A 27624-nucleotide genomic window follows, 5' to 3' on the forward strand; every position below is an offset into this window, starting at 1 on the left:
TTTTTTTAAAGAAATTCACACCCTTAATTATGCCAAACTACTCACCCTTTTTTTTTTTCTTCTTCTTCTTCTTGATTCACGTTACTATGATAAAATTGGATTCAAATCCATTAACTTAAATTTTCGTCTAAAAAATTATAAAAAGACAAAAATACCCCTATACTATAAGGAACTGAATACTCTCACGTTCAAGTAACCTGGAGAGGATCCGTTTCCTACGCTTAACTTTTTTTTTTTTGAAAGAAATTCACACCCTTAATTATATGAAACTACTCACTTTTGTTTTTTGTTTTTTGTTTTTGTTTTTCTTCTTCTTTCTTAAATGATTCACGTTACTATGGTAAAACTGGATTCAAATCCATTAACTTAAATTTTTGGGTTGAATATAGTTCCAACATATTATATTCTCATTTCACTAAAAACATAGTCAAAAAATGACTTTATTTTTTTAATCATAAATTAATGGATTTTACGCGATTTCAATTTTCTCATTTGAGTTTTTAAAATTACATTTTAAGTCATTTGATTTTCATTTCACTCATTTCGTCCGAAACCACTTACATATTAACCCGTTAATACTTAATACTATATATCTGTTTGAGATTGCGATTTCAAAACGTGTATTTTAAAAATAACAATCGTAAAATATGTGATTTGAAAATTCAATTAAGCATTTAATAAAATTACAATTTAATTTTTAAAATAATACGTTTAAAAAAATATAATATTTGCCTGCGATTTGAAAACCCACATCCTCGACAAAGTCAAGCTTTAATCCGAGATGTAAATGTATTCACTCGAAATGGGCTCAGAGGTTTGAATATAGTTGATCAGTTGGGCTGAGTTTATGGGCTCAAGGTATCTAATCTCTCTAGCCCATAAGAGATAAAGAAATCCAAACCAAAAAGAAAAAGAAAAAGAAAAAAAAAAAAAAAAATTGAAACTGCCACACATTTTTTCACTTTTCTAATCCGTATAAATATGTAAATGTATGACTTTCTTTTGTTAGGTAGTAATTCAGAAGCTCCAATCGTTGAGCTCAATCACCATGGCCATCGATATCGCAACCTTGGAAGAAAGGTTCGCTCCTCTTTAATCTCGGTGTATTGTTATTATCAGTATTTTTGAATATTTCTTGAAAATTTCGATGATATTATTGCAGTACAGCAATTTCTATGATATTTTGTCTTTGTGGATTATTGACTTCGTTTCTGGAAATATGAATTTCTGGTTGTAGATAAGATTGTAAGCAGTGAATTTCACTCTTTAAGTTTTAATTCATGGGAAGGAGTTTTGTACTTCACTGTTGCCTTTTAATTTAATTTTATCTATTATGATCATTTAGGGTATAGATATGATTGTCATTAGGTGTTTGAGGGGTCCACCCAATGTGCCCGTTGTGATGGTATTGGGGTTTATTTGGCAATTGGGTTATTGCAAGTTAGTCTCAATTATAATTTCCAATTATCTGCTGATCTTTGGGTGAACAATTAAACCGTATACCTCCAAATTAGATCCACTGTTTAGCTCCTTAGGAATTATATTCAGTATTTGATTCTGAAGTTTCCAATGTCACATCAGTGCCACCATGAGCCACTGTGCCACCCTCAATCTAGAGAGTTGAGTTGTACTTGATCTTTTAACAGCAGCCATTTAGTTAAAGGCTTTTCATTTTTCTTCCCTCCCTTAAACAGGTTGCCACAGATTTTTGCCTCCGAATGATCTCTTTCATGTCCAGTCTCATGCGATACTTGAGTCTTCAGTTGTCTTCTTGCCCTCCATTATTTTGCATCAAGAGGTTTATAAAGTCCGTATCTAATTTGATTGAGGGTGAAAAAAAAAAAACAAAGAAAGAGAAAGGCAACACAATCCATTTACTATTTAAATATTATAAGCCCAAGGGTAGCTCAATCGGTTAGAAACCACATTCATGAAACGGAGGTCACTACTTCAAATCTCTTATTTCCCCTTCCCTTGAGGGCCAATTACTTATTAAAAAAAAAAAAACTACATAAATATTATGTGGAGATGACAGAGTAAAGTCACTTATGATAATTTCTTGACTTGCTAATTGAAGTTATTTTTCTTTTCATGTCACCACTTTTAATATGTACTTGATTTAATTTATTATTTAATTTTCATATTTGTTCTAGGTATATTAATTCTTGCCGGAAGCATGGTGTCCTACCTAATACTGCGATTTTGTCTGGTCTATTCAAGGTTTGGATTGATTGTATGATCTAAGTAGTTGGAATTTAGGATTTGTTAAAACAATTATATTGTTGTTGGCTCATTGCTTTTTGTTTTTGTTTGTAAATAATTGTCAGCCTCATCATCATCATAATCCTAAATTATGTATGTGGATGTTACATGGATAACATTTGGGTATGAGCACATATGAGTACTTTGAATTAAGTTGCTTTAGAGCTGGAGTGGATGCTCTGCCTGAACTTTCTGATCTAATTAAAAACAATACTTCTCAAGTTCATCATCTGAGAAGGATATATTTAACTCTGTATTCTTCTAATATCTAAAGTTGTCTTGGACTTGTACAGGGGACCTTATTAAAATTTTTAACACATTGTCTTCTTGTTATGCTTAGATTTAAACTTCTCTGCCTCTTGTTGAATGCAGCAAAGGAAGAATAGACATATCTTACATTTTTCTGGGCAAGTTCCATGCATAGAACTTTGTATCCTGGATACGAGTTTTTTATTTAGTATTTTTGTATGTTGGATACGGTTTCTACAGGAATATAGACGTCTCTTTGTATCAGGGTCTAAATATGCATTGGCTTTTATTCAAAGGAATGTGAAGTTAAACTTATTTTTTTCAATTTTTAATTATTCAGGCTGAAGTTAAAAAATCCCGCCATGAGCCATGTAGCCTGGAAATTTTCTTGGACCATCTTAAGGATATTGATTTTCATCCACTTCTCGATACATTTATGGAACTTGATGCTTCAGAGATTCAAGCGGTTGATGTACGTAATGAATCTTCATGTGTGTTTAATGGAGAATGTGCTTTGTCCTTGATGCGTGCCATCAATCAAAAGCTTCGACGAGTTGATCTCCAGGATCTGTCATTTGGAAAGGAGTTCTTGCGGTATATATTGGTGCTTAGTTATTGTTTTAGTTCCACATTTTTTTCATCATAAATATCTTTATTATTATTTCTGCCACCTATGATAGCGATAATAAGCTAGTGAAGCTCTATGATTTAGCCTAGGGAAATTTCATCCCATTGGAGTCTTGATAATTGAGAACAAGTGACCTTTTATTGTCTGAGTAGGCCAGTTTGAATGTGACGGGGAGAACCGGTGTGGGCATTTCAACAACATATGAAATGGATTATAAATCTGACTTTCACATGGTATTTGAAGTGAGTTCATCTTGTGGATCATGATGCTCGTATTGAGTCTATTTGTAATATGTCTGGCATCAATGTAGATTATTACTATTATTATTATTATTATTATTATTATTATTATTATTATTATTATTATTATTTACCAATATACCTCTGAAGATGAACTTCTGGAACTTTAAATGGGATCTTAATAATGGGAGGTAAGTGTTCGATGTGAAAAGATCTTAAGACACTGTTCTTCTCATTGGAAACACAGAATTAGTAAAGGTACATTGAATGAGAGAGGCGGAGAAGAAGAAACTTTCCCTTTAAATATCTTATGTACTACTTCTTCCCTCTATAATATTCTTGACTATTATTTAGAGCAAACTACTCCCTAAACCTATTTTAGCCAATTAGCAAGTGACTTGCCAGGCTATCGAATATCTATACCATCTTGCAGTCGTTGCTTTGGATCACTTCTGCCAATGATTACTTTTTGGTGAAATTTGAACTGGTAAGAAGGGAACTTTTTTCTTTAATTTCTTTTTTGGTTTTCAGAAAGAAGCATTTCAAATGTCTATGTATCTCTCTACTGCCTTGAATTTAAGGAATGTTCATGATAGTGGTGTTTAAAATCATGTTATTGAAATCCATGCCATAGCATCTGCCATTTTGGATATTTTTATATTTTTCTTAGGTGGCCCTTACCCTTAGTTTCTCATCTTTCCTTCATTGCTCAAGTTTCCATCTAATGAGTATATATATCCTTTTGAAGTTTCCAATTGTAGCGCCTTGTGCTTTGTATGTCCTCTTGAAGTTGCCATTCAGAGTGCCTTCTGCTTACTTAATGATGCAAGAAGAGTTGGTTCTGTTTTTCATTGCTTATAGAAACGTTGTATTGATGGACTAAGTTTTTGAAGCTATAGGTCTTGCAAAGATAAATGGCATTCCAACATCAGTTTAATTTTACTCTCAGGGATCTCTCTAAGAAAGGCTTGTCATGCCAAGTCTTAACCTTGACGTCTTCACACTTCCGGAAGCTCAACATGATGGGGAAGTTCATGCAGATACACACCCTTAACCTTGACTTCAGTACCTCACTTACTAGTTTCAGGGAGGATTGTTTCTCTTGCATGCCCAATTTAACATGCCTCTCAATGTGTGAGACAAGAATTACAAATCTTTGGACAACCATTGCGGCACTTTCTAAACTCCCTTCTTTGGTTGAACTTCGGTTTCAGAATTGGCTGTGTTGCAATGATGCAGGGCCTTCTGCTGCATCATCTGATGGGAGATCAGATAAAAAAACTGATGTCAGTCAGCAAAAGAGTGCTCCTTACATTGGAACGTCATCTATCGAAATTGACATACTCGCAGATTATAACTCAAGCATGGATGAGGCTCTCGGGAATTTGTTTTTGCTTAATGATGTGGTTATAAATGATGAAGTTCAAAGCATGATTGAGGATTCATCAGACGATGATAGTGATGTGGATTTTTCGAGTCACCAGAAAGAATATCGTTATAGTGAGCTATTATCTAATGTTTTCCCTAGGTTGAATGGACAAGTTGATCAGCAGAATGAGGTAAACCACCTGGTCCTTCTCTATTTGATAATTCTCTTGAGTGATTATAATGCAATTAAAATGAATTAATTTAGTTGCATTAGACGATCTATTTTAGGATTTCAGTAAATTGTAATTTTCCATATTTCACATTATATCTTACGTTCAAACCTAAAAGAAAAAAAGAACATTAATCTTAAGTGATTATTGCATATTTGTTTCTGTTTTTGTTTTTTCTTCAGGTCAAATCTCATGGTCTATGTTAGATTCATGCCTCTAAAATGCTCTATATTTTAAGACTTTTTTAAGGGGAAAATGCTTTAGAGGTGCATTAGGTATGACTTTTTATCAATTCACTTTCTAAGGTTTAAATTTTATCATTTTACTCCTTAAGGTTTCAATTTTTATCAAATAGATCATTTAGTCTACCTTTCGTTAAACTTTTAACGATGCTGCCATGTCACCTTTAATAAAAAATAAAAATAGAGAAAATAGAGAACACAAATTAAAATTAAAACTATATATATATATAGAGCCCCCCCCCCCCCCCCCCCCAAAAAAAAAAAAATGGGGGTAGCTGCACCGGCCACCCCCAGAGGACCACTCCACCTCTGGTGTTTTTATTTTATTTTAATAATATATGTTTTTAAATTTTTTCTTTTTAATTTTTTTTTTTTTTTATATTTATATTTATAATTATAATTTTTTTCCCTTTCTTTTCTTTTTATATTTTTTTATGAAATAGGAAACGTGTCGTATCTGATTGGGTACGACTTGGCAGCACTGTTAGAAATTTAATAGAAGGTAGACAAAAGGATTTATTTGATAACAATGGAAACCTTTGATTTGATAAAAAGTCATACCTCAGGGACCTCTGGAGCATTTTCCCCTTTTTTTAATGCCTTGGTAATGCATAAATGTCCATGAATGTTATTGTTTCCTTACAATCCAACCCTTGTCTTGATAAAGAAATTTCTATTGTAAATTGATGTTAATTTTACAAATGTAGATATAGGGGATGTACACATGTGTTTCTGTATTCTACATGCATCATATCATTATTCTCCTCTGACTTCCCATCTTTTAAGCCATTACATTGAATTCCGAACTTGTTTCGCAGGTTTCTTTTGATACATTATACAATCAAAATGGAGAAGAGTCTTTGGCAGGCGCCTTTACTAGGCAAATTGCAGATGTTGCTTTGAAGTTTATTTCTTGTCATGCTTCACCGATATGCTTTGAGAAACACTACAGAGAGTACATGATAGCTTCATTACCCCATTTGAAAGTTTTAGATAACTTGCCTATAAGAAAGATTGATAGGGAAAGGGCTACAGTTACCTTTTCACAATACTTTGAGTATCTACCCTACAAAAGGAAGCATAAAGAGAGTGTTGTTAGTATCTTACAAAAGCGTGAAATAAGAGCGAGCCACAATCATGTGCGGACTCCGAAGCAAAAGTCGTTTTGTACCTCTGGAAAGTCAAAATATTTTTACACTAGGTCTCTTTGTGCTGCCAAAGTTGGGTCTTCTGCTTGGCCTTTCTTGCATCCGCTTTCAATTTCAAGCAGTGGTTTGGGAGATGAAGGAATGAGCTTTCGTCCAAGGCAGTTTGAGTATCACCCATCTGATTCTAGCCTAATGGTCTTTGGAACTTTGGATGGTGAAGTAGTTGTAATCAACCATGAGAAAGAACAAATTGTTAATTATATCCCATCACTTGGTGCAATGAACAGTGTGTTGGGACTCTGTTGGCTCAAGAAGTATCCCTCCAAGGTATATGATACCTGCATGGAATGTGTTAGATATAGATAAATTTGTAATGCTGTATTATTCTATAAGCATATATCCTCTACAATTACAATGTCTTTCCTGGGAAAATATTGTTGCGTTGATATTTGCAGAGTGCTACACCATCTGTCTTCAGATTGTTTTTTGGTTTCCTTTAATCCTTATATGAAGCCATGCAGGTGATAATTTGGTTCTACATAAATAAATGTTGTGTTCTATGGCTAGTAACTGCAAGAATTGCTAACTGCAGGATGCATTATTTGACTCTCATGATCAGTAAGCATACTTCCAAAAGGATCGTTTAAATTAAAGAGGAAATCCAAAATTTGTGCTGGTCATGATGTTACTGCTTAAAATGGAATAGTTGACTTTCAAAGTTGATGCATTTTTAGAGTGTTCTTTTTAGTTGATTTTATTCATGATTTTAGTTCTTTCTAATTAGTTTTTTTTTTCCTCTTGGTGAATGTCAGCTCATAGCAGGTTCAGATAATGGTTCATTGAAATTGTATGATATCCAACATATGACACCAAGAACTATGGGCATATATAATAGTGCTGGTTGTGTCACCTTTGATGAGTTCGACCAATTGACGTCTGTTCATGTTAACTCTACGGATGAACTTTTTCTTGCAAGTGGATACTCAAGGAATGTTGCATTATATGACATTAGTTGTGGAAGACGCTTACAGGTGTTCTCTGATATGCATCGGGAGCATATTAATGTAGTGAAGTTTGCTAACTATTCCCCATCAGTTTTTGCTACTTCTTCCTTTGATCAAGATGTCAAGATGTGGGACTTAAGACAGAAACCAATATGGCCTTGCTATACTGCTTCAAGCTCTAGGGGCAATGTGATGGTTTGCTTTTCTCCAGATGATCACTATCTTCTAGTGTCAGCTGTTGACAATGAGGTAATGTTTGGATTAATTTACAGTATGAGTTGGGGGTGTCAATTTGCTTCTACGTTCTTGAATATTCAACTTATGCTCAGGTCTCATCCTAGGAGTTTGGTTCCTAAGTCTCAAACTTTAAATGATGATTGGTCCAGGCACAATATTGTTTGTCTTATTTAACAAGAAATATGGTTAGAGCCTATCTTGAAGCCCAACTTTTGAAATGGAAAGCTTCAGTAAACAGGATTACATCACTTTTTTTTTTCCTGTAAAATTCTTCTATGTGATTTCTTTTGCGTCCATAATTTTCAATTACTATTTTTGGTTTTTCGCTTTTATCCTTCTTTTGTTTGAAGCCCATTGATGATTGGTAGTTTTCGGTGATAAAAAATCTAGACCCTATGTCACAGGGTCATGATATGCATAGGGGTAGGATTTGGTCCTGAACCAATGCCATGAAAGCTTCTTGTGTGAATATGGCTTCCATAAAGTTTCAATTTGCTCCAATAGGCAAGTGGTAGATAAATGGGCCATAGTGCCTAGTCATCTATGTATCGTTTTCTGTTGAAAATTATTTGTGGCATGGTGGCCTGTTTGGAAGGAAAGAAATGGAGTATATTTTCTGGTGGTGGTACTAGGTATAACTGGGTTCTTATTAGGATAATACCAACTTAGTTACTTTTTGGTGTAAATCCATACCTCAGTCTATGCTTCAGAGGGATGCCATTATTGATTGATGTATTTAATGTGCATATAGGCCTTGTTGAGACATTTTCATCTTAGTTATTGGTATATATTTTGCTTGGATACTTTGTTTATGTACTTAATGAAATCTCAATAATATTATCATTATAATCTTTTAAGATTTGAAGTGCACTTGACACTAACACGTGAACATTCTCAGGTTAGACAACTTCTGGCTGTTGATGGGAGGCTCCACTTGAAGTTTGAGATAGCTTCTACAGAAAGCTCTCAGAACTACACCCGTTCCTATTACATGAATGGAAGGGACTATATTATCAGTGGTAGTTCTGATGAACATGTAGTCCGCATTTGCTGTGCTCAAACTGGAAGGCGTCTCAAGGATCTTGCTTTGGAGGTACCTCTGTCTTTATATTCACATGTTTTGGTTTATACTTAGGTATCATACTGTGTGAACCACTTATGGATATGGCTGCATATATTTAAAAGGCCTCAATGCTGAAATATGAGAAATACCTCTTGTGTGTGACTTACATTTGGCCTCCCAAACTTTATCAAGGTTGTGGAGCTTCTTTATATCCCGAGAACCACACAGGAAAGGAAAATGGCTATTCTCTTGTGTTTTTTTGTTTATCAGTGTGGCTTGCACCATTCACGTGGATAAAATGAGTGCATCAACAAAATTGTGGATATGATGAAATGCAATTATATTCAAAGGTTTGGCTTGATAAATGACTAGTGAGCTTGTTATGCTGTTTTCATCTTAAATAACAAAGATGAATGCCTTCTTAACTATGATCTGTTACTTCTTTTGATATACTTTATAATCAATCTTCTATTGTTGACACAACTTTGTAATATATATATACTATAGATGAGGCGTTCCAGGTAAACAATGCTATTTAAGTGCATTGGTAGAAAGTTAAATAAAATTAGAAACTCTAGGAAAAGGAAGAAGTTAAGAATTGTGACAAAGAAAATCCTTTAGATTTCCTGTCTTTCAAAGGAAAAAGAAATTAAGAAATGAGGGAACTGATAGGTTGTAGATGGTGCTTGAAATGATGCCGATGTTGTTTCATCCTGTTTGAAGTGAGATATGTATGACATAGTTGATGCTATTCTGTGATGCAACAGGGTTTAATGGTGGCATGATTTTTTTGGGCCTTTTTCTTCAATCTCTTTTAAATTCCAATGATGATGCATATAGGAGGTTAAAACAAATTTACTTATCAAAAAATAAAAAATAAAAACGATAATAATAAAGAAAGAACATAACTTTCAGAAACTGGTGAGCTATACTTACTATACCACAGTTGATATCAATCAAATCAATTTATGTTGTTCCATAATTGTAGTCAGCTCCAGTCAGTTCTTCTTCCTATTTTTGGTTAGAAACTCCCTCAATAAACAAGCCTTTAATACTATCTTTCTTGCTTGTTGTATCAAGAGTATTTCTTTTATTAAAATACAAGGTTTTTGACATCAGTGCAGTCTTTTATTAGAAATTTGTAAATCATTATTGCAAGACTAAATAGTAAAATTAAAATAAATATTTTTTCATCAAATGTCAAAGATAAATTTCAATATCAAGACAATTTTTTCCATAAAGAATGTATTTTAAGACCAAAGTAAGAATCTGTTAGGATGAATTTAAAAAATATTCATTTTATATTCCATTAGGACTTTTTATGCTTTCGTCCAGATGCAAATCTTTATCTCTTTTCACTTATATATGTGGAAATGTGTAATGTATAACAATTTTGGTTGCATTGCCAAATCCACTATCATCTTAGATGGCTTTCCAAAAAGAAGTTATTGTGCGAAAGGGCTCGTGTGATTCTCCAATTTCATAATAAGAATTAGACTAGAAATGAGGAAGAGAAAGAGGGTGATTCTAGTTTTTAGAAAATTTAAGGGAAAATTATGCTTTGTACCTCCAAACTACCTCTTCTTTTTCAAACACCCCAAAACTACCAATTTTGACACTTTGAATCCCAAATCAAGGTTTTAATGTTACTCTGCATCCGTGTTAATGTCAAGTGTTATTGGATGGAAACATGCAATTGACCCATTTGAAATATCAAAACTACCCCTAAAATTTAAAAAAGAAAAAGAAATAACAAACAATTTGATGTAAGTTCACATACAAGGTCAATCTGGTCATTTCAATTGGGTTGAATGCATGCACATGTCACGTTAAGAATTTTCTGTCCGAAATAATGCCTGGATCTAATGAAGGATGCGAAGTGTCATTAAAACTTTAGGTTGGGATGCAAAGTGTCCAAATTGGTAATTTTGGGGATGTTTAGAAAAGTGGTGGTGCTCTGGGGGTACAAAGCGTAGTTTTCCAAAATTTTAATAAGGTAGATCATAGAGGTATTGCTAATGCGCTCTAACTCCAATAGCACTTTCTCTCCCCAAAAAATTGGGTGGAAGGTGAGGTAGTAGGTTCAAGGCCAACTAAGTGTGTGTAACTTACCATAAAGAAAACAAATCTGATCATAAACAAAGTTAGACGAGGACAAAATTAAAATCTAAATCCAACAGTAGAAGGGTTTTACTGAAAAATTAACTGTAAGAAAATGAGCCTGCATTATTAATTGGATATAAGCTTCTCTTTCATTCATTTTCATGATTCATGACCGTGATAAAGGAATTTAGATTGCTAGATTGTTGATCACAAAAGGAAACTAATCTGAAACACCATTGAATACAAGCAAAAACAAACGGAAAAAATTGGAGATAAAATTTATATACAAGTACGAAAAGACAGCACGCCTTAAGAGCTAGTAGTCCTTTTCGAACTCTGTACCCAGAAATTCTTCTCCTTCCTATTGAACTCTAATCCCTTTGAAAAATTATTGAGAAAGATTATGTTCATTTGCTACATTTCGCTGTTCTATTACTATTCTTGGGACAACTATGAGATTTGTGCTTTTGTTTTGCAGGGAAGTGGCTCAGGGTCTATGTTTGTGCAATCTTTGAGGGGTGATCCTTTCAGAGTGAGTTCTGCATTTTACTACTCATACTCATATACTTGACCATCTATGGTAAACGTAGTGGTGTACTTATGAAATGATTTAACATTATGCTGGTGCAAAAAGTAGAGCATTGACGTTTTGGACATGTTGATGGATGATTTTTCCTTTGCTTTCTAAGATATTGATTTGCTATCTCTATAGCTTCCCTTGTTAATTTTATTTAGTGCTACATCTGAAAACATTAGAGTGATGCTTATTTTTTCTTTCTCCCAAAAACCATTCACCTCAAAAGCCACTTGTACTAGTCATCATGCTTGATAGTTGATACAACATTGACATGCCAATGCAGTTGTCATTGAGACACATTGCACTCCCTTCCAGATGATAATTTCATGATCAAATAATTTATATGCTTGATGCATCAAACGTTTGTTATATATTCATACCTCTTCCTGTTAAGCTCTTGAAAAGTGTCTTGGTTTTCTTTTAATGCACATTGCGTAAATGTTCTTATTAATAATATTTTCTTTACTTAAAATAAAAATCTCTATATTTTGTTAAAAGTAATTTGGTTCTATAACTTCTTGTTAGATTTGTTGTATTTAATAACTAACCCCCAATTAGTATATTATTATATTCATATATAATAAAAGGTCATACATGATGTCCTTTACATATTTTTATGTATCTATCATGTAAATAATGTGGATTCATTGTTGGAGTCGGGCACTATCAGGTTACAGGTGAACTTGTCCAATTTCTCTGTCATTATGACCTCTTTAATCTTTTCAAAATCTTCTAGGGTGTCAGTTGTTTCCCCTAAAATTTAAATGGCTCAATTCCTATTTGTTTGTCATCTTAAGGATAAATCTATAGCCATTAACGGGAGAATCAAGGATGGCAGTCATCTCATAAGAAATAAGATTTCATAAACTACAAGAATTGATTTTATGTCATGCATCATGGTGAGGACTGACTCTCTATATTCCAAATGCTCCTGTAGAAGATGATGAATTTGTCATTAAATTCTTTATAAGATATTGAATATAATCATCAAATTACTCTGAACGACCATAAGCCATTAAATGATTTGTTGACCTAGACATAATAAGAAGGCAATTATTGGGTCAGGTTTTTCCCATCAGGTGACTGAACCCTCCAACATTATGCAGGAATAATCAAGTAGCTATGAAAGTTCAACCCCTTTTACTAGCTGCTTCTGAATTTTTCTTTTTTAATAATTTAAGTTGCCAAATTGTTGTTCTGCTACTTATGCAACTACGGTGCTTCCACCATTGAAAAGAAGTTTTATTTTTTGGTTTTTCCCTTTCTGTTTCTCAATGTCCTTGCTCCCAGGATTTCAACATGAGTATCTTAGCAGCCTATATGCGTCCAAGCTCAAAGTCTGAGATTGTCAAGGTATAATTCCCGCCTTGTATCCTTTATGCTGTTGGATGTCTGTCTTTCTGTATTACTGTGAAAAATATCTAAAGTACAAACACGCAGGTCAATTTGCTAGCATCAAATGACTATGCCAAGGAGCATTCGTACCGCCGGCATTCCTGCCCATCCAACAGTATGGGAGGTTGATGTATATACATTCTTTTGTACGGATTTTCTTCGTTTACATTGATACGGTAATCAAGACCGTTCATCAATGATTGTTGGGCACTCGTCATTCATTGGCCACCACCTTAATGGATGGGACCAACCGCTTTGTACTCCTGAAATGTGTGCTTGGGTTGTGCCTTCCGTGTATTGTCTGGCACCTGTAATTATTGACTATACACTCTCACTAGCCTTCTCATTTTTATTTTTATTTTACTGTAGATATGTATTCAGCAGTTTGTAGCTAGAGTAAATGGTATAATCTTAAAGAAAGACAAAGACTATGGAAAAGGACGGATAGCTGTATTCTTATCCGGTTGTTGATGGATGCGTGCAATGGTCTGCACAAGGTATGTTGTAGAGTTGTTGTAATTTAAGGTGGATGAGATGTGCACGGGATAGAGATTGGGATTTCTGGCAATTTGGGCAATACATTGGGAGAGAGCTTATATGGGTTTGATTGTCCAAATAAATTTTGGACTGTTCGGCTAGTTGTATGAGCAGATGAGTTTTATATCGACGGTCTAAATTGCGGAAGATCCCAATGATACAGCATCAAGGCTTTCTTTTCTTTTGTTTTTTATCTTCCCGGACAATTTACTGACCTGTGCAGGAAACATTCTAGTCTTGACTTTTTGGAACCATTACATAGTTATAGTTTTGGAGATATTCATGGCACTGTTTGGCAAGTGACTTGTTAATGCAGTGGGTTGTTATTTTTTAGAGTTAGTGAAGTGGTAGATGTGATATAAAATAAAAAAATTTGTATAGAAAAATGAAAAAAATAAAATAAAATTATATTTTAGGGAAGTTTTTATTTGGTAGTAATAAAAAAATTACGGTCGTATGGTTTGTTTTATTTATAAATAAATAATCCTTATACGAAGATCAATAAAAAAAAAAAATGTATTTTTATCGCATGCAAAGAGACAAAAGAAGCTACCAGCAACCTTCAATGCTGCAGTCTGCAGAAAACGCGTGGGCAGAGGGCCTGAACCACAGCTCATACACTCTGCTACCGAGGTACTTTTTACCATTTTCAAAGACCATCCAAAACCTCCAGCTGTTCTCTTGTCCCATTGATTTTACTCACCCTCGTACAGTACACTCAACTTCCAGCTAGCTAGCTATAAATGTTACCTCTTACTCACACACTTGCTTCAATATACTCAAGTACAGTAAAACCTTTGCAGCTCTGATCGCACAAGCTAGCCTGCCAAAGCAAAGATGAAGCTCTTCTTTGCCACCCTTCTGCTTTGTTCTCTTCTCCTATGCTCCTCTTTCTTGGAGCCTGTCATGGCTTATTCAGGTAGCTGTTTTCTTATTATGTTCTTGCCATTGATTATCCCAAAAGTTTAAAGTAACAGGCAGAAGCTCTCTTTTCTTTTGGCTTTCATTTGTTTTTACCATAAATTCTTCGAAACCTTGAAAACAGAAGCTAATTGAAACATGTATTGAAATGAATATATTACGTTATCTTTTCTTGGGTACTAATTAATTAATGGGGTTTTCTGGATTTGGGTGTGAAGAATTTTGCACGAAGAAGTGCTCAGACAGGTGCTCAAAAGCAGGGGTGCAGGATCGGTGCATGAAGTACTGCGGGATATGCTGTGAGGAGTGCAAGTGTGTTCCCTCTGGGACTTATGGGAACAAGCATGAGTGCCCTTGCTACAGAGACAAGAAGAATGCCAAGGGCAAGCCCAAGTGCCCTTGAATGAAATTAATGGATCTCTTGGAGTAATTAAAAGATACTTAGCGTTAAATTAGTCTCTGTTCAGTACTGGGATTAGCTACTTCTGCTTAAATAAATAAATTGTAGCATGGCTGCCTTTTTCTCTAGTTCGTGAGAAGCTGGAACCATGTGTTTATTAATTCTCGATTAACGTGGAGATGTGTATGGAATGTATCATTTCTCAAATAAATGTCTTTTTCATTAGTACTTGCCCAAGACAATTTTTTTGCTGTGTCTATTAAAACTTTTAATTTTATCCCACAATATTTTGTTTTAAGCCAATCTTCATTTTAGTCATTTAAAAAATAAAGAAATAAAAGTTATTCAAAATAAATTGCATGCAGTATTTTGTGATGAAGAGTAACATTATTACTCCAATATTCACAAATAGTTTAAAATTAAAATTAAAATTTGTCACGTTATCTAAGAAATCAAGAGTACTTATATTTTGAAGACCGGTCGACCATACCGAAATAGTTAGTGTCTGACATATTTTCTCGTACTAAATGATTGGGTCGCCTCCGAAGCAATTAATGGGATGATCGAGTTACTCTCAAATTTGTTTGAAATGGTTGGATTGTTCACATAGCTAATGGGGGTGCAATTAAAGGGGTGGTTGAGCTATTCTCAAATTTGTTTGGGACGGTTGGATCATTCACATAGCTAATGGATGTAGTTAGATTATCTCTAAATAGTTGATGAGGGTGATTCAATGGCCACAAATTCGAATATGAAAATTCTTGTGCACCAAAAAAACTACGTAAGAGTCATAGGAGCTGTGATGAAAGATATTTTCTATAGGAGACCAAATGGGGTGGCGGCACGTGAAGCCAACTCACGCCACAACGATGTGTAAGGTACGCGGGTTGCGGCAAGGACCGGTGAATGGAGGAGTGGAGGCTGGTGAGGGATGAGGAAGAGCGCGTGGGTGGCGGAGGTGAAGGAATTTCCGTGGATGTAACTTTCATTCCTTGAATAACACAAACAAAAGACCTAAAAATTTAAAAAAGAACCAAAAAATTAGATAAAGGACATGATATGAGGAGGGGAGGAGCGGAGGCCGGTGAGGGATGAGGAGGAGCGCGTGGGTGGTGGAGGTGAAGGAATTACAATAGATATAACCTCGAATAACACAAACAAAAGATCTAAAAATCTATAAAAGAACAAAAAAAAATTAAAAAACAGATATGATATGAGGAGGAATACGTAAGGATTGGGGATGAAGACACAATGCTTCTTTTCTTTCTGTTTACTTCCGTTATGTTATTTGTGAACTGCCACATCAATTAATTAATCAATGTAATAAGTGTCGCACCTTAACAGCAATTTTTAGGAAAAAATGAAAAAAAAAAAAAATGAAGAATAATTTAGGTGGGCTTGCCTCAGGCCCATTAACCCGGCAAGGTGTCCAACCCCAGCTTCCAGACAAAAACAACATTCAAAATTTTTGTACACAGGAAAAGAAAAAGGCGTTTCAAAATGATTTGAAATATGAAACGACGCCGTAGTATATCTTTGCCTCAATCAGTGTCTCCTCGATCTCCCTCTTCCTCTCCCTGCCTGCGATTTTCAATTTCTCATTTCGACTGAGATCTGTCTGAATTCAACAATGGAGAACTCCAAGGTTCAAGAGGTATCTCTCTCTCTCTCTCTCTCTCTCTCTCTCTCTCTCTCTGTCAAAATATATATATGTATAAAGTCATTGAATGTCTGGTGCGCAGATTCTGGAGAAGCAGGTGCTGACAGTGGCTAAGGCGGTGGAGGAGAAGCTGGACGATGAGATATTTGCGCTAGATCGGATGGACATGGACGATATAGAGGCACTGAGGGAGAGGAGGCTGCAGCAGATGAAGAAGATGGCGGAGAAGCGGAGCCGTTGGATCTCCCTCGGACACGCAGAATACACCGAGATCCCCTCCGAGAAGGACTTCTTTGCCGCCGTCAAGGCCAGCGACCGCGTCGTCTGTCACTTCTACCGCGACAACTGGCCCTGCAAGGTCCCTCTCGTAGTTTCGCATTTGGCTTAATTTTTATTCATGTTTTATGTGCTTTTGTGTGTCTGTGTGAAAGATATTTTAGATCGAATTTATCCTAAATCATTATTTTTAAATTATATGGTTCAGATTTTATCATTTATCAATAGATTGACAAAGCTCAAAAACTTAATCCTGGATTGAACCTTATATAGAACGATGTTTACCCTTTTTGGCAAATAGTGCTTTTTACCAGGCCTCTTAACTCTTAGATACTCTGGTTCTGTGATTCATCTAATACTGCAATCACATATGAGTTGTTGTAAGGCTGTTCAAACATTTTGCTATTTGTTGTCATTTTGTATTAGAAAATAAAAATAAAAATTGGTATCTATTAGTTGGAGAACAGTCTCCATATCTCTTATCCTTAACTAAACTTCCTTCGGAATAAGGGAGTTATACAGGACCTCAAGGCTTGGCTGCTAAAGGATTGGGATCGGATTGTGAGTAGGCCTTTGATTCAAATCTTACTAATAAAAAATATTATCAAATAAATAAATATGAGAATGTGATGTAGTACATGTAATCTTGCTTTTAGATTCTGATGATGGTACCCTTTTGTTGGTGACAAATATAATTAAGATAGAAGTCTCACTAAGTTTGATCGATATCACGTGCATGCCTAGGGTATTGCATGGTACAATAGCTCTAATTTAGGCCGTTCATTTTAAATGAACAGCTCAACATGTGAGAGCGCTTAGAAAAGAGAGATGGGGTGGCCGAACCCCCCGACCTCTAGCTAAGGGGATGGTTCGATAAACCCCAAAGGTCAGCATGGGGGCGGCCACTAGGGTGGTTCGGCCCAGATTAGAGTCATTGCACCCCATCTATACTCTAGGTATTGCGCGGGATCTTAATCCCAGTAAGCTGATGCATTATATTTCCATGGTGTAGCTACCACTTTTCTGTTTCTTCATCTCAGGTCTGGACAACCTGCAACATCTAGATGTCCTTTTTGGTATCCCTCAAATACTTGACAATTTAAGTGAAGAGTTCTGTTATTCTCTCCAAGTGCGAGTCTACTGTTTTTTTTTTTTTAGTGGCATGGCACCATGAAGAGATAACTGTACTATGTGACCCCTTTCAAGCTATTAGACGTAATTAATAAATTCCCCCACCGGGTGCGTGTGACTTACCAATAAAAAAAATGGCAACGATATTCCGATATAGAATCGAGATTTAGGGGAAACAATTTATGTTTATTGTTCATTTGCAGGTGATGGACAAGCACATGAGTATATTGGCAAAGCAGCATATAGAGACACGTTTTGTGAAAATCAATGCTGAGAAAAGTCCATTCTTGGCGGAGAAGCTCAAGATCATTGTTTTGCCAACCCTTGCCCTCATAAAGAAGGCCAAAGTAGATGACTATGTGGTACGTAGAAGAAAAATATGCATACAATCGATGGAACCCACATCTATATTATCATATGATTATTCTGGTTCTGGGGTCTTTCACTCTGTTTAACATTACAATCTCCAACATAATGTGTATCAGGTAGGATTCGATCAGCTTGGTGGGACAGATGAGTTTAGCACAGAGGAACTGGAGGAAAGGTTGGCTAAAGCTCAAGTTATCTTTTTTGAGGGTGAATCATCACTGAATCCGTCAAGATCTGGTTCACAGGCCAGAAGGAGCGTCAGGCAAAGCGCAAAGTCAGATTCATCAGACTCAGAGTAAGCCAGTATTGATTAATATTGTCTTCCAATTTTAGTCAGTCTGAAGGATTAAAAGAGCTTAACCTTGGACGGCTACCATTGGGAGCAGCCTAGTCTTTGTTGTGATCAAAATTTAAGATGCAACATTACTGCATCTGATATCCATGCTATCAAATTTGAAATCATTGCAGTGGTATCGGTTCTTGTATTAATGTAATTTCTCAAGGTTTTCAGGAAGATGAATCACTACTAGTAAAGTTTTTTAGCTTCTTGTCATACAGCAAGTTTTGTGTTGCTCTCTTCACTCTTTATGTGACGTTGGGATCTCTGATATCATTTTACTTTTTATCTCCAAAGAGCTTCACCTCTCTCTCTCTCTCTCTCTCTCTCTCTCTCTCTGTGTGTGTGACCTCATTTGTTAATTAAACTAATCAAGCTCAAGCTCAAGCTCAAGCTTGAAGTTGGATCACCTATCCTATTTTTATTTTATTTTTCTCGTGAAGGTTGGGTCGACAACCAGGCCAAGGTTGATTTTTATAAACTCAAGTTAAGTTCGATATGTTCGTAAATTATGAAGATAATATTCTTCATGATCAACATATTGCAATGAAAAATTCATCCCAAAAAAAAAAAAAAAATTCATCCAAAAATGCATTTTTGTTTCAGGTTTTATTACAAATTTAGTACTGTTAAAAAACAAATGAATTAATTAGTAAATTTTCAGAATATAGTGTGATGGCTAATGTGCAGTAATAAAGATAAAAATATAGGTTTCTAACTAAAAATGATTTTAAGTAAATTCAGCTAACCAAATCAACAAATGGCTATTGTGCATCAATAAGACGAACTTGCTTAATCATTATGCTAAGGTGCCATTTACTACATTAGATAAGGTGAAAAGAGACTTCCTAGAACTAGAATTTTTGCTTGAAGAACTAACCCATTTTCCATATTTAAAATTACTTGTTCTAAGCATTTACATGAACTATTTTCAAATTCAGCTTTCAACTAATTGGGCATAAGAGCTTATACATTAGATATATGAAAGCTCACAGAAATTGGTCTGAGGCATGTAGCCCTAGTCATTGGCTCTGTAAAGGGTCAATTGGTTATTGAAAAAAAAGATCAGAAATCCTCATATGCGAAAACCTTCTTTTATCCAGTTAAAAAAACTGTTAAATGAAGCATAATATTGCAGTTAAAGATTGAATTTATAAGCCTACTAGATATGGTGAAAAAACACGTATCGCCGGAGGCCGGAGAACATAAATATATGCAAGTGTGCAACTAAGGGTTACTTCATTTGACAATGGCAAACGGATCCGGATTTTCAGCAATTTGTTGTCTGGATTACTAACAGATGTGAAAGAGTCTTTATGATATTCATCTGTCTAAACAAGTGGGTGTGTTGCCCGAGCTTTGTTTGGATAGGTGAGCCTCACAAAAGTTTTCTCACATTTACTATTCAGATTGCAAATGAGTAATGTCCCAAGCACATGGAAGAAGATAAGTGAGAGACTACTCCCCTCTCCTCCTTTATATCTTCACTATCACTATGACAAAGCAAAAAACCATGGACGCATAATATGCCTAAAATGAGTAATGCTAGAAACCACAATCTTATCCCACCACCATCCTATTCTACTAACGTAGCATTGCTAATCAGTCATTGAATCGGCTCTTGATAAAAACAAAATCTAAGAGCTGACTGGCACTGCCACGTCAGCAAGACGTGATAGTGATGGGATAAAAGTATAGTTTCTAGCCTTACTCGCCTAAAATATAGCAAAATGTCCAACAATGTCATATGCATCAAAATATACCATCATCTCTACCAAACTAAAACCTCTTAATAAAACAAATTATATGATTTACTGTATAACAACAACAGGGGAAACACCAAATATACAGTCGAAGGGGAAAATTATTTTCTTCACACCCACTCAGTGGCTTGTACAGAGCCTGGAACACTTCCAAAGAATGCCATAAGAGCAGATTGTTCTCCAGCAGGGTGACCTTCCGACAAAACCAAAAACAAAATGACAACAACAATCGAACAGAGTCATCTATTCATACCTAATAACAGCAAACAGTTCAGTTCTAATATAGAGGGAATACAACATATAGCAATGCCCAGATCGAAGATGTAAGCATTTGCTTATTAACGGCGCTTGTTGCCCCTGGCTCGAGCCAGCACCATTTTCCCACAAGGATGGCTCTCCAGAAATTTGCTGTGATGCTCAATGAGTCTAACAAGAGCTTGGTGGGTGGCCCCCTGCATTTGTGAAGAGGAAAAAGAAAGGGAAAAAGAAGAAAAAATGGTCAAAGATTCATTAAAGAACAATAGAAATAGTTCATAGTTCCATATTTAACATTAATTAATAATAAGGTCCAAGAATCAATTTCACTATTTATGATTTTTTTTTGGCTCAACTCATAGGGAGAAGATTTTCATGTAGGCTGATCAGGTGTTGGACGGATTCATCACAACACAACAATGTCGTTTTCTGGAAGAGTAATGCTATTTAGTAGACGTACTGTTCATACAATTGGAATGACATGGCAGTAAAACTCAACCTTTAGATCAACAATAGCTTGTAAAAAAGAAAAATCAATGGTTGATATTTACTGTCACGTCATTCTAGTTGTATGGCAGTCTACTAAACAGTAGTAGTCTTATCGAAATAAGCTAATTAGACAAGAAAATGGGTAATATCTGGATTATCTAACCTTAGAAATTGTCAATGCAGACTGAGCAACATAATTCCCAAATTTATCCTGAAGAAAATTCAGAAAAAGCATGGGACAAGAAATAAATTCCTTAATAATCCTAGAGGAGTGCTCTCCTCCAGACTCTCTCATACACTTCTCCACCACATGGCTTCCAAATTTGTCCATGGCCAGAGTAAGAAAGCTCCCTTCAAGCCGCGCCACTACATCTGCTAAAACATGTGGTATCCTCAGCTCTAATATGTGCTGCACAACAAAGTTCCTGAAAATAAAATAACTAATGTTAATTAGTACTCAAATTTAGAGAAAAATTTACTTACCACACCTAATCTTTCATAACTTTTGTAATTATACCTTTAAACTTCAAGAAATATCAATTTAATATATCCATCTTTTTTCTTTTCTTTTTTTCAATTTGGTCCATATGTTAGAATTGTCCGTTAAATTATGTCAAAATTCTAAAAAAAAAAAAAACCATTTTTTTTAAAAATAAAAAATAAAAAATCAAAGATTCAGGTATGTGTATTTTTGCAAATTCCGTTAAACCTTGACCAACACCTAAATCCTTGCAATTTTTTTTATCCTTGAAAAAGAGGATGTGTATTTTAAGAATTTTGATACCCCTCAAATAGGATTTAATGAAAAATTCTAACAAAAGTGTGAAATTAAAAAAAAAAAAAAAAAAAAAAAAAAAAGAAATTGAAATATTGATACGCTAAATTGATATTTTTTAAAGTTTATGAATATAATTGTAAAAATAATGAAAGACAAGGAGTATGGTGAGTGAAACTTACCCAAAATTTAATGATTGAATTGCAAATTTGAGGCACCAGGATCAAACACAGCATTTGAGATGAAAAAGGCAGTAAGAAACAACAAAAACGAAAGAATATATAATAGATGTTTTACTGACTTTCTCCAGAGAAATTATTTTCCAAAACATAGTCAAATTATCTAATTGTCAGATTATCTTGCCCAGAAGTTATCAAGATGAGACAAGTTTCATCTGGTTCCCGTCGGATTTGGCTTAGGTGCCGTTAAAAAAAATGTGTAATATTTTTTACGGTCAATATTTAAATTTACTGTTTCTCTTTGACCGTGTAGTTTTTTTTACAGCAACTAATCCAAATCCGGGTCCTTAATTACATTTGCATTGCCAGCCAATTGACTAAAAGACAGTACTTAAGGGTTAATTCTTAATATTCAAGATCCAAACTTAAAAAGAAATATATATATATATATATGAGAGGATCAAGTTGGACAAACCCATAAGGATGTTTGGAAAGGTATGGCGCATGTGCTGTTATTTCAGCCACAAGACGCTCCCTAGCTTCTCCAACAGCATAATCAACACATCTATACATCGTACAACACCCAGCTTTGTCTGTCGAAATTTCAACACAGTTCTCTACTACCTCATTCAGAATATGCTGCAAAGAAAGGAAGAGGATATTCACAATGATCATCGGATACAATGATATATAAATTACCCACTGCTAACACAAAAAGAGCATGCCCATACATAGAGCAACTAAGAGTAACACTATTTAGCAAACTGCTATATATACGACTGGCATTCAATTGAGATAACAAATTAACCAGCATTTAGAACAACAAGAGTTTACAAATCAATGGTTAATCTTCATTAATTATCACGTCATCGCAATTATATGACAGTCGTATAGTAGTCTACTAAATATTTCTACAACTGATGAAACATAATTAAGTTGCCCCAATGGACAAGCTGCTTCTTGTGTGGGAAGTGCCATTAGAGATTCTATGTTCTACCACATGCATTAAATATTAGTTTTCAGTCCAAATCAAGCATAATTAGCTCTAATTCACGATGCCAAGGAGTTGGCGTTATAGTGATTTCTTGTTGCAGTCTCTAAAGCATTAATATTCACAATGTACTCTTTAAAATTTTTTCTCCAAATTTAATTAATTAACTTTAAAAATTTACTTTTATTGATTTAGTTAGTCACTTTTTAAAACGGTAAAACAACAAACTCTCTAAATGTTTCTCTATTTTAAATAAATAATATTTTTTATTGATAAAGTTAATTGTCAAAATCATTCAATACATTAAATTCAATTCAAGCCAAACGTTTTGAAGCATTCAATGCAAAAATTAATATTAAAAAATTATAACATTCTCTTTTTTGGCTCTTTGAATGTAAAGAGGATCGTTGACAACTGTTAAACTTAACATTTGATAAAATAAAAAAAAAAAAAAAAAAAAAAAAAAGCTTGTTAAATGGTAGTGTTTTTGTGGATTTTGTTAAAATTTTAGAAAAACACAAATATAAAGAGCCATTGTGAGTGCTCTTACTTTGGGAGAGAGAGAAAAAAAAATTATTGAAATAAATCTACACTTATTGTGAAGGTGATTACGTACCCTAGAAGACCATATATACAATCAAAAGGATGGGAGTAATAACATCAAGCAAATATTGCAGCAAAACAATTTTATTGACTGCCTGAAATAGAAATATTGATTTATTTTTTGGACTTTGTTTTCCTTTGGCTGGTCTGAATTATGCATTTCCTTAGGGCACAATATGGATTAACTTATTATCTGAAAGATAAAAGATTCTATACAGTCTACATACCCTTTTTTTTTTTTGCTGGGGATATAATTAATAGCTAGAACTTTCTTATATAGGTAAAACTCCAAACACTAAGAGCTCGTTTGGTTTGCGAAATAGACCCCAGTAATGGAATGACTATTGCTATTATGTTTGGTATGAGTCTATTCCTTAGAATACATATTCCCATTGGAATACCCATTCCCTTACGAAGAGGAATACATATTCCTCTAAAAAAATGAGAGGAATAGCTATTCCAATGGGAATAGACTAGATTTTCCAAAAAAACACAATTATTTTTTATTATCTTTCAGTTTCTTTTTTTTTTTTTTTTAAAAAGGTGAAAAATCGAAACTCAACCCCCCCCCTTAACAATGGCTCCGGGGGTGGTGCGACTACCCCGGGGCGATTTGGGGGTGGCCGCGTCACTTGGGGGTGGCCGACCACCAATTGTGGTGGTCGGCCACTAGGGTTGGCAATTCGGGTTGGCGGGTCGGGTTCGTGTCGACCCGGTTGACCCGATTACATATTCGGGTTCAACACGAACCCGACCCCGATTATTAATCGGGTTGAATATCCAAACCCGAACACGACCCTATTGTTAAACGAGTTACCCGAACACGACCCGGGTAACCCGTTGTGCCTTGTGACTTCGTCTTCTTCCTCGTCTCAACGCTGCTGCTCCTCCTCCTCTGTCTCTGTCCTGTACACGTGCCTCTCTCACACCCCATCTCAAAGATCCACAAAGAAGATCATCAAAGAAGATCCACAACAACAAAACAAATCAGAGGAAGGAGATGCAGAAGGCGACCGTTCGGATTGGACTTGGATTTCGAGCAACTTCTAACATCTTCAACCATCTCAGTGAGGCCATCAGGAGGGCGTTCCGGTTCAACCAGCGCTCGATCGACGACGACGACGAGTGGGTCGACGATAGCTTAGGGAGTCAGGGTCTGGGGATCGGAGCTTCGGAGGAGGAGGAGGCATGATTTCGGAGGAGTCAGTGAAAGTTGAAACGACTGATTCAGACCGTAGGAGAGGAGAGGAGGCGTGAAACTAATTAGGGAAAGAAAGTGAAAAGGAAAACCGAAAAGAAAAGATGCGGCCTACGGCTGCTAGGTTTGTTCTTTGTTTCAGTTTTTTTTTTTTTTTTTTACAAACGGGTTGTAGTCGTGTCTGGCGGGTTGACCCGCCAGACACGAATATAATCGTGTCATAATCGGGTTGACCCGATTATGACCCGAACCCGATTACTATAAACCCAAACCCGAAATTTTCGTGTCGTGTTCGTGTCGGATTCGCAGGTCGTGTCAAAAATTGCCAACCCTATCGGCCACCCTATAGTTTTCAATTTTTTTATTTTTTTATTTTTTTATTTTTTTATTTAAGTTTTTAATTTTTTAATTTATTATTTTTAAAATTTATATAATATGGGGATTTTTTAGTAATTTTGATTGTACTCCAATTAATGTATATTAGTTGTTACCAAACTAAAGATTAAGAATAACCATTCCATTCCATCAGCTTCTATTCCTAGGAATAACTATTCCTTTTCCTAATGGAATAGTCATTCCGCAAGCCAAACGAGGCCTAAGAATGTATTTGGTATTGCGATTTCGTAGATAAAAAATACAATTTTAAATCAAAACGTAGAAAATTAATCGTTTGGGATGGCATTTTCAAAAAATTGCGATCAAATCACATGTGCCTTTTTTGAAAATATACAATTCTAAAAGCTAATTTGCAATCTTAAAACTTATAAACTGCGTTTTTTAAAAATCTCTCATATTTTAAAATTGTTATTTTCAAAACACAGTACTTTTTGAAATCGATCGATCACAAATCCAAACGGATCCTAACCAAATAAAAATGAAAGACGCAAGTTTTAAGGCAAAACATGCGTTACCTTATTATCTTCTCCGGAAAAAAGTGTAAAGCACCGAGTAAGTAGAAACTGACCAGTCGAGCACTTAGTCAAGGGAAGTGTCAAATTCCTTAGAGCCGATAGAAGTAATGATATTTGTTCTGGGGTTTTGAGATACTCCAATAATTTCTGCATGGACCGACTTCTACAATAATAACAAAAGGAAAAATATTTTAGAAATTAAGGAAAATATAACAGTTAATTGTATCGCAATATCCCCAAACAATAAACCAAAAGCAGTTTATACCCAAGGTTGTCGGTGCATATACGCCTGAGATTTTGTTCATCACTGATCAAAGAAATAAGAATTTCAGTAATTTGTTCTTCATCGCATTCTTCGAAAATCTTCTTAACTTTACTCTGGCCAGCATCTTCAACCATTAACTTTTGCAAACTGTCCATCTCAGTTTTCCCCTCAAACTTCTTTTGCAAGAAACGAGACCTACCCAGATCTTTCGCCGTTGAATTAGAAGGTCTGATTGGATAATCATAACTCATTGCCTCACGAGGAGATTGCCTATGGCAATGCCGGTTGAACTCATTGCTAATACCTGGAAGGATATAAATTTAATTTAATCATGCTTTGAGATAAGTAGTGATTTCAAATCGTATTTTTTTTAGCAATATTTCAGTTGCGGGCAAGTTAATATCTTATTATAAACTTAAACTTTCGAGATATATAAATGATGATTTCACGATACCCGAACTAGAAGAGGCAGACCCATTCATGGCTGTCCTCAAACCTTGTCTCAAATACGGATAATTCCTGAACTGATCAGAATTGGCGCTTGAATTTGGTGGAACAAGACCATAATGATTGCTCAATGAAGTTGCTCCATGGGAACTCATACTATAATCGCCCATTTGGCCTCTCACGGCAGACTGAATTCTCATCATCTGTAAATTATGTTGTTGATTTCTCACCATCAGCAAATTCTGGTCATAAGTTGAAGGAGAAAACCCGCTACCCGCGCCCATCATAGGAATATTATTATACATATTCCCCGGCATTTCTCCACCGGCATTTCCCAGAGCAGCCGGCGGAGCCAGAAACTGAGACTGATGATGAGGAGGAGTTTGTGATAGATTGAGCCGACGCAGCGAAGCTACAAGGCCTTGTTCATGCATATCCGTAGAATATTGACCAAAATAGTCGCCGGAAAGAAAAGGCCGGTCATCGTACACCAAACCCTCCAACGTCGTGGGGTTTTGAAAATAAGCGTTCTCAGTAGTGGGGTTTTGACAGAAGTATTTTTGAAAAATAGGGTTTCGGTTCTGGGAGCTGGTTCGTTGGTTTAGAACTCTAGGGTTTTGGTAAAGGCGGTTTCCAAGCAAGGGGTTTCCATGGATGTGGTTTTCCGGGGAAGTAGCCACGTGACGGTGGTTGTTTTCCGGTGAAGTAGAAGAAGGATCAATTTGGTTTTGAAGCATCAACCAGAAGCGTTTTTCCTCTTCTTCCTCTCTCCAGTACTCCTCCATGGTGTTACACGGAAAGACAATTGAGAGAGAAAGAAAGAAAAAAATGTGTTTTTTAGAGGATCGGCTTCGTAGAGTTTTAAAGTGAGGATTTAAAGACGTGTTTGGAATCAAATTATCAACGAAAAAGACAGAGGGGTTTCAAGGCTGCTCAGGGGGGAACACGTAGGGTTTTAGGGTTAGTTTGCGATCGCTATCTGTCTCCCTTCATAGAGATATTATAGGCCAAACAATTCCTAAAAAGATTTGTGAGAGAACATCGAGCATAGAGATAGAGTTTGCATCAAATAAGGAAAGGTTTTGGAGTGTCTATTGCTAACTTTTCGATCGTTTATCTTCTTCGTGCATGTAGATTAGTCTAAATAGAAACTCTAGGGTTTTTTTTTTTTTTTTTTTTTTTTTTTTTTTTTTTTTTTTTGTAATTTCTATTCTAGACAGTTGAGTCTGAGTGAAATTTTACACTTCATCCCAGCTTGGGGTCAAAGGAAAATTATTCATTTGCTTTGAGTGTTCACATATATAAAAACCCTAATTTTATTGTTGGTCGATCTCTAAAGGTAACAATTAATTAAACACCTATATTTGTCGTC

General features: G+C 35.3%; 3 protein-coding genes across 4 annotated transcripts; all 3 read left to right on the plus strand.

The window, feature by feature from the left end:
• The first annotated feature begins 937 nt into the window (after window positions 1–937).
• On the plus strand, window positions 938–13365 carry LOC133881915 (protein DWD HYPERSENSITIVE TO UV-B 1). 2 transcript variants are annotated; one of them, XM_062320985.1, is made up of 10 exons: window positions 952–1080; window positions 2154–2220; window positions 2852–3105; window positions 4328–4937; window positions 6037–6693; window positions 7179–7619; window positions 8506–8700; window positions 11252–11305; window positions 12641–12703; window positions 12791–13365. In XM_062320985.1, the coding sequence occupies exons 1-10, from the start codon at window positions 1049–1051 to the stop codon at window positions 12872–12874; spliced, it is 2457 nt and encodes an 818-aa protein (XP_062176969.1). In that variant the 5' UTR covers window positions 952–1048; the 3' UTR covers window positions 12875–13365. The 2 variants fall into 2 exon arrangements, with proteins under 2 accessions (XP_062176970.1, XP_062176969.1); XM_062320986.1 differs by lacking the exon at window positions 2154–2220 and having other exon boundaries at window positions 938–1080.
• A 541-nt stretch (window positions 13366–13906) lies between these two features.
• Window positions 13907–14828, plus strand: LOC133882499 (peamaclein). Its single transcript, XM_062321684.1, has 2 exons — window positions 13907–14201; window positions 14422–14828. Exons 1-2 carry the CDS (start codon window positions 14120–14122, stop codon window positions 14604–14606), a joined length of 267 nt encoding a protein of 88 aa, XP_062177668.1. The 5' UTR covers window positions 13907–14119; the 3' UTR covers window positions 14607–14828.
• Window positions 14829–16097: 1269 nt separating this feature from the next.
• Window positions 16098–18686, plus strand: LOC133881871 (thioredoxin domain-containing protein 9 homolog). Its single transcript, XM_062320925.1, has 4 exons — window positions 16098–16257; window positions 16346–16621; window positions 17874–18032; window positions 18156–18686. Exons 1-4 carry the CDS (start codon window positions 16234–16236, stop codon window positions 18336–18338), a joined length of 642 nt encoding a protein of 213 aa, XP_062176909.1. The 5' UTR covers window positions 16098–16233; the 3' UTR covers window positions 18339–18686.
• The last annotated feature ends 8938 nt before the right edge of the window (window positions 18687–27624 follow it).

The sequence above is a fragment of the Alnus glutinosa genome, chromosome 11 (genome assembly GCF_958979055.1).
Source record: "Alnus glutinosa chromosome 11, dhAlnGlut1.1, whole genome shotgun sequence".
Taxonomy (NCBI): domain Eukaryota; kingdom Viridiplantae; phylum Streptophyta; class Magnoliopsida; order Fagales; family Betulaceae; genus Alnus; species Alnus glutinosa.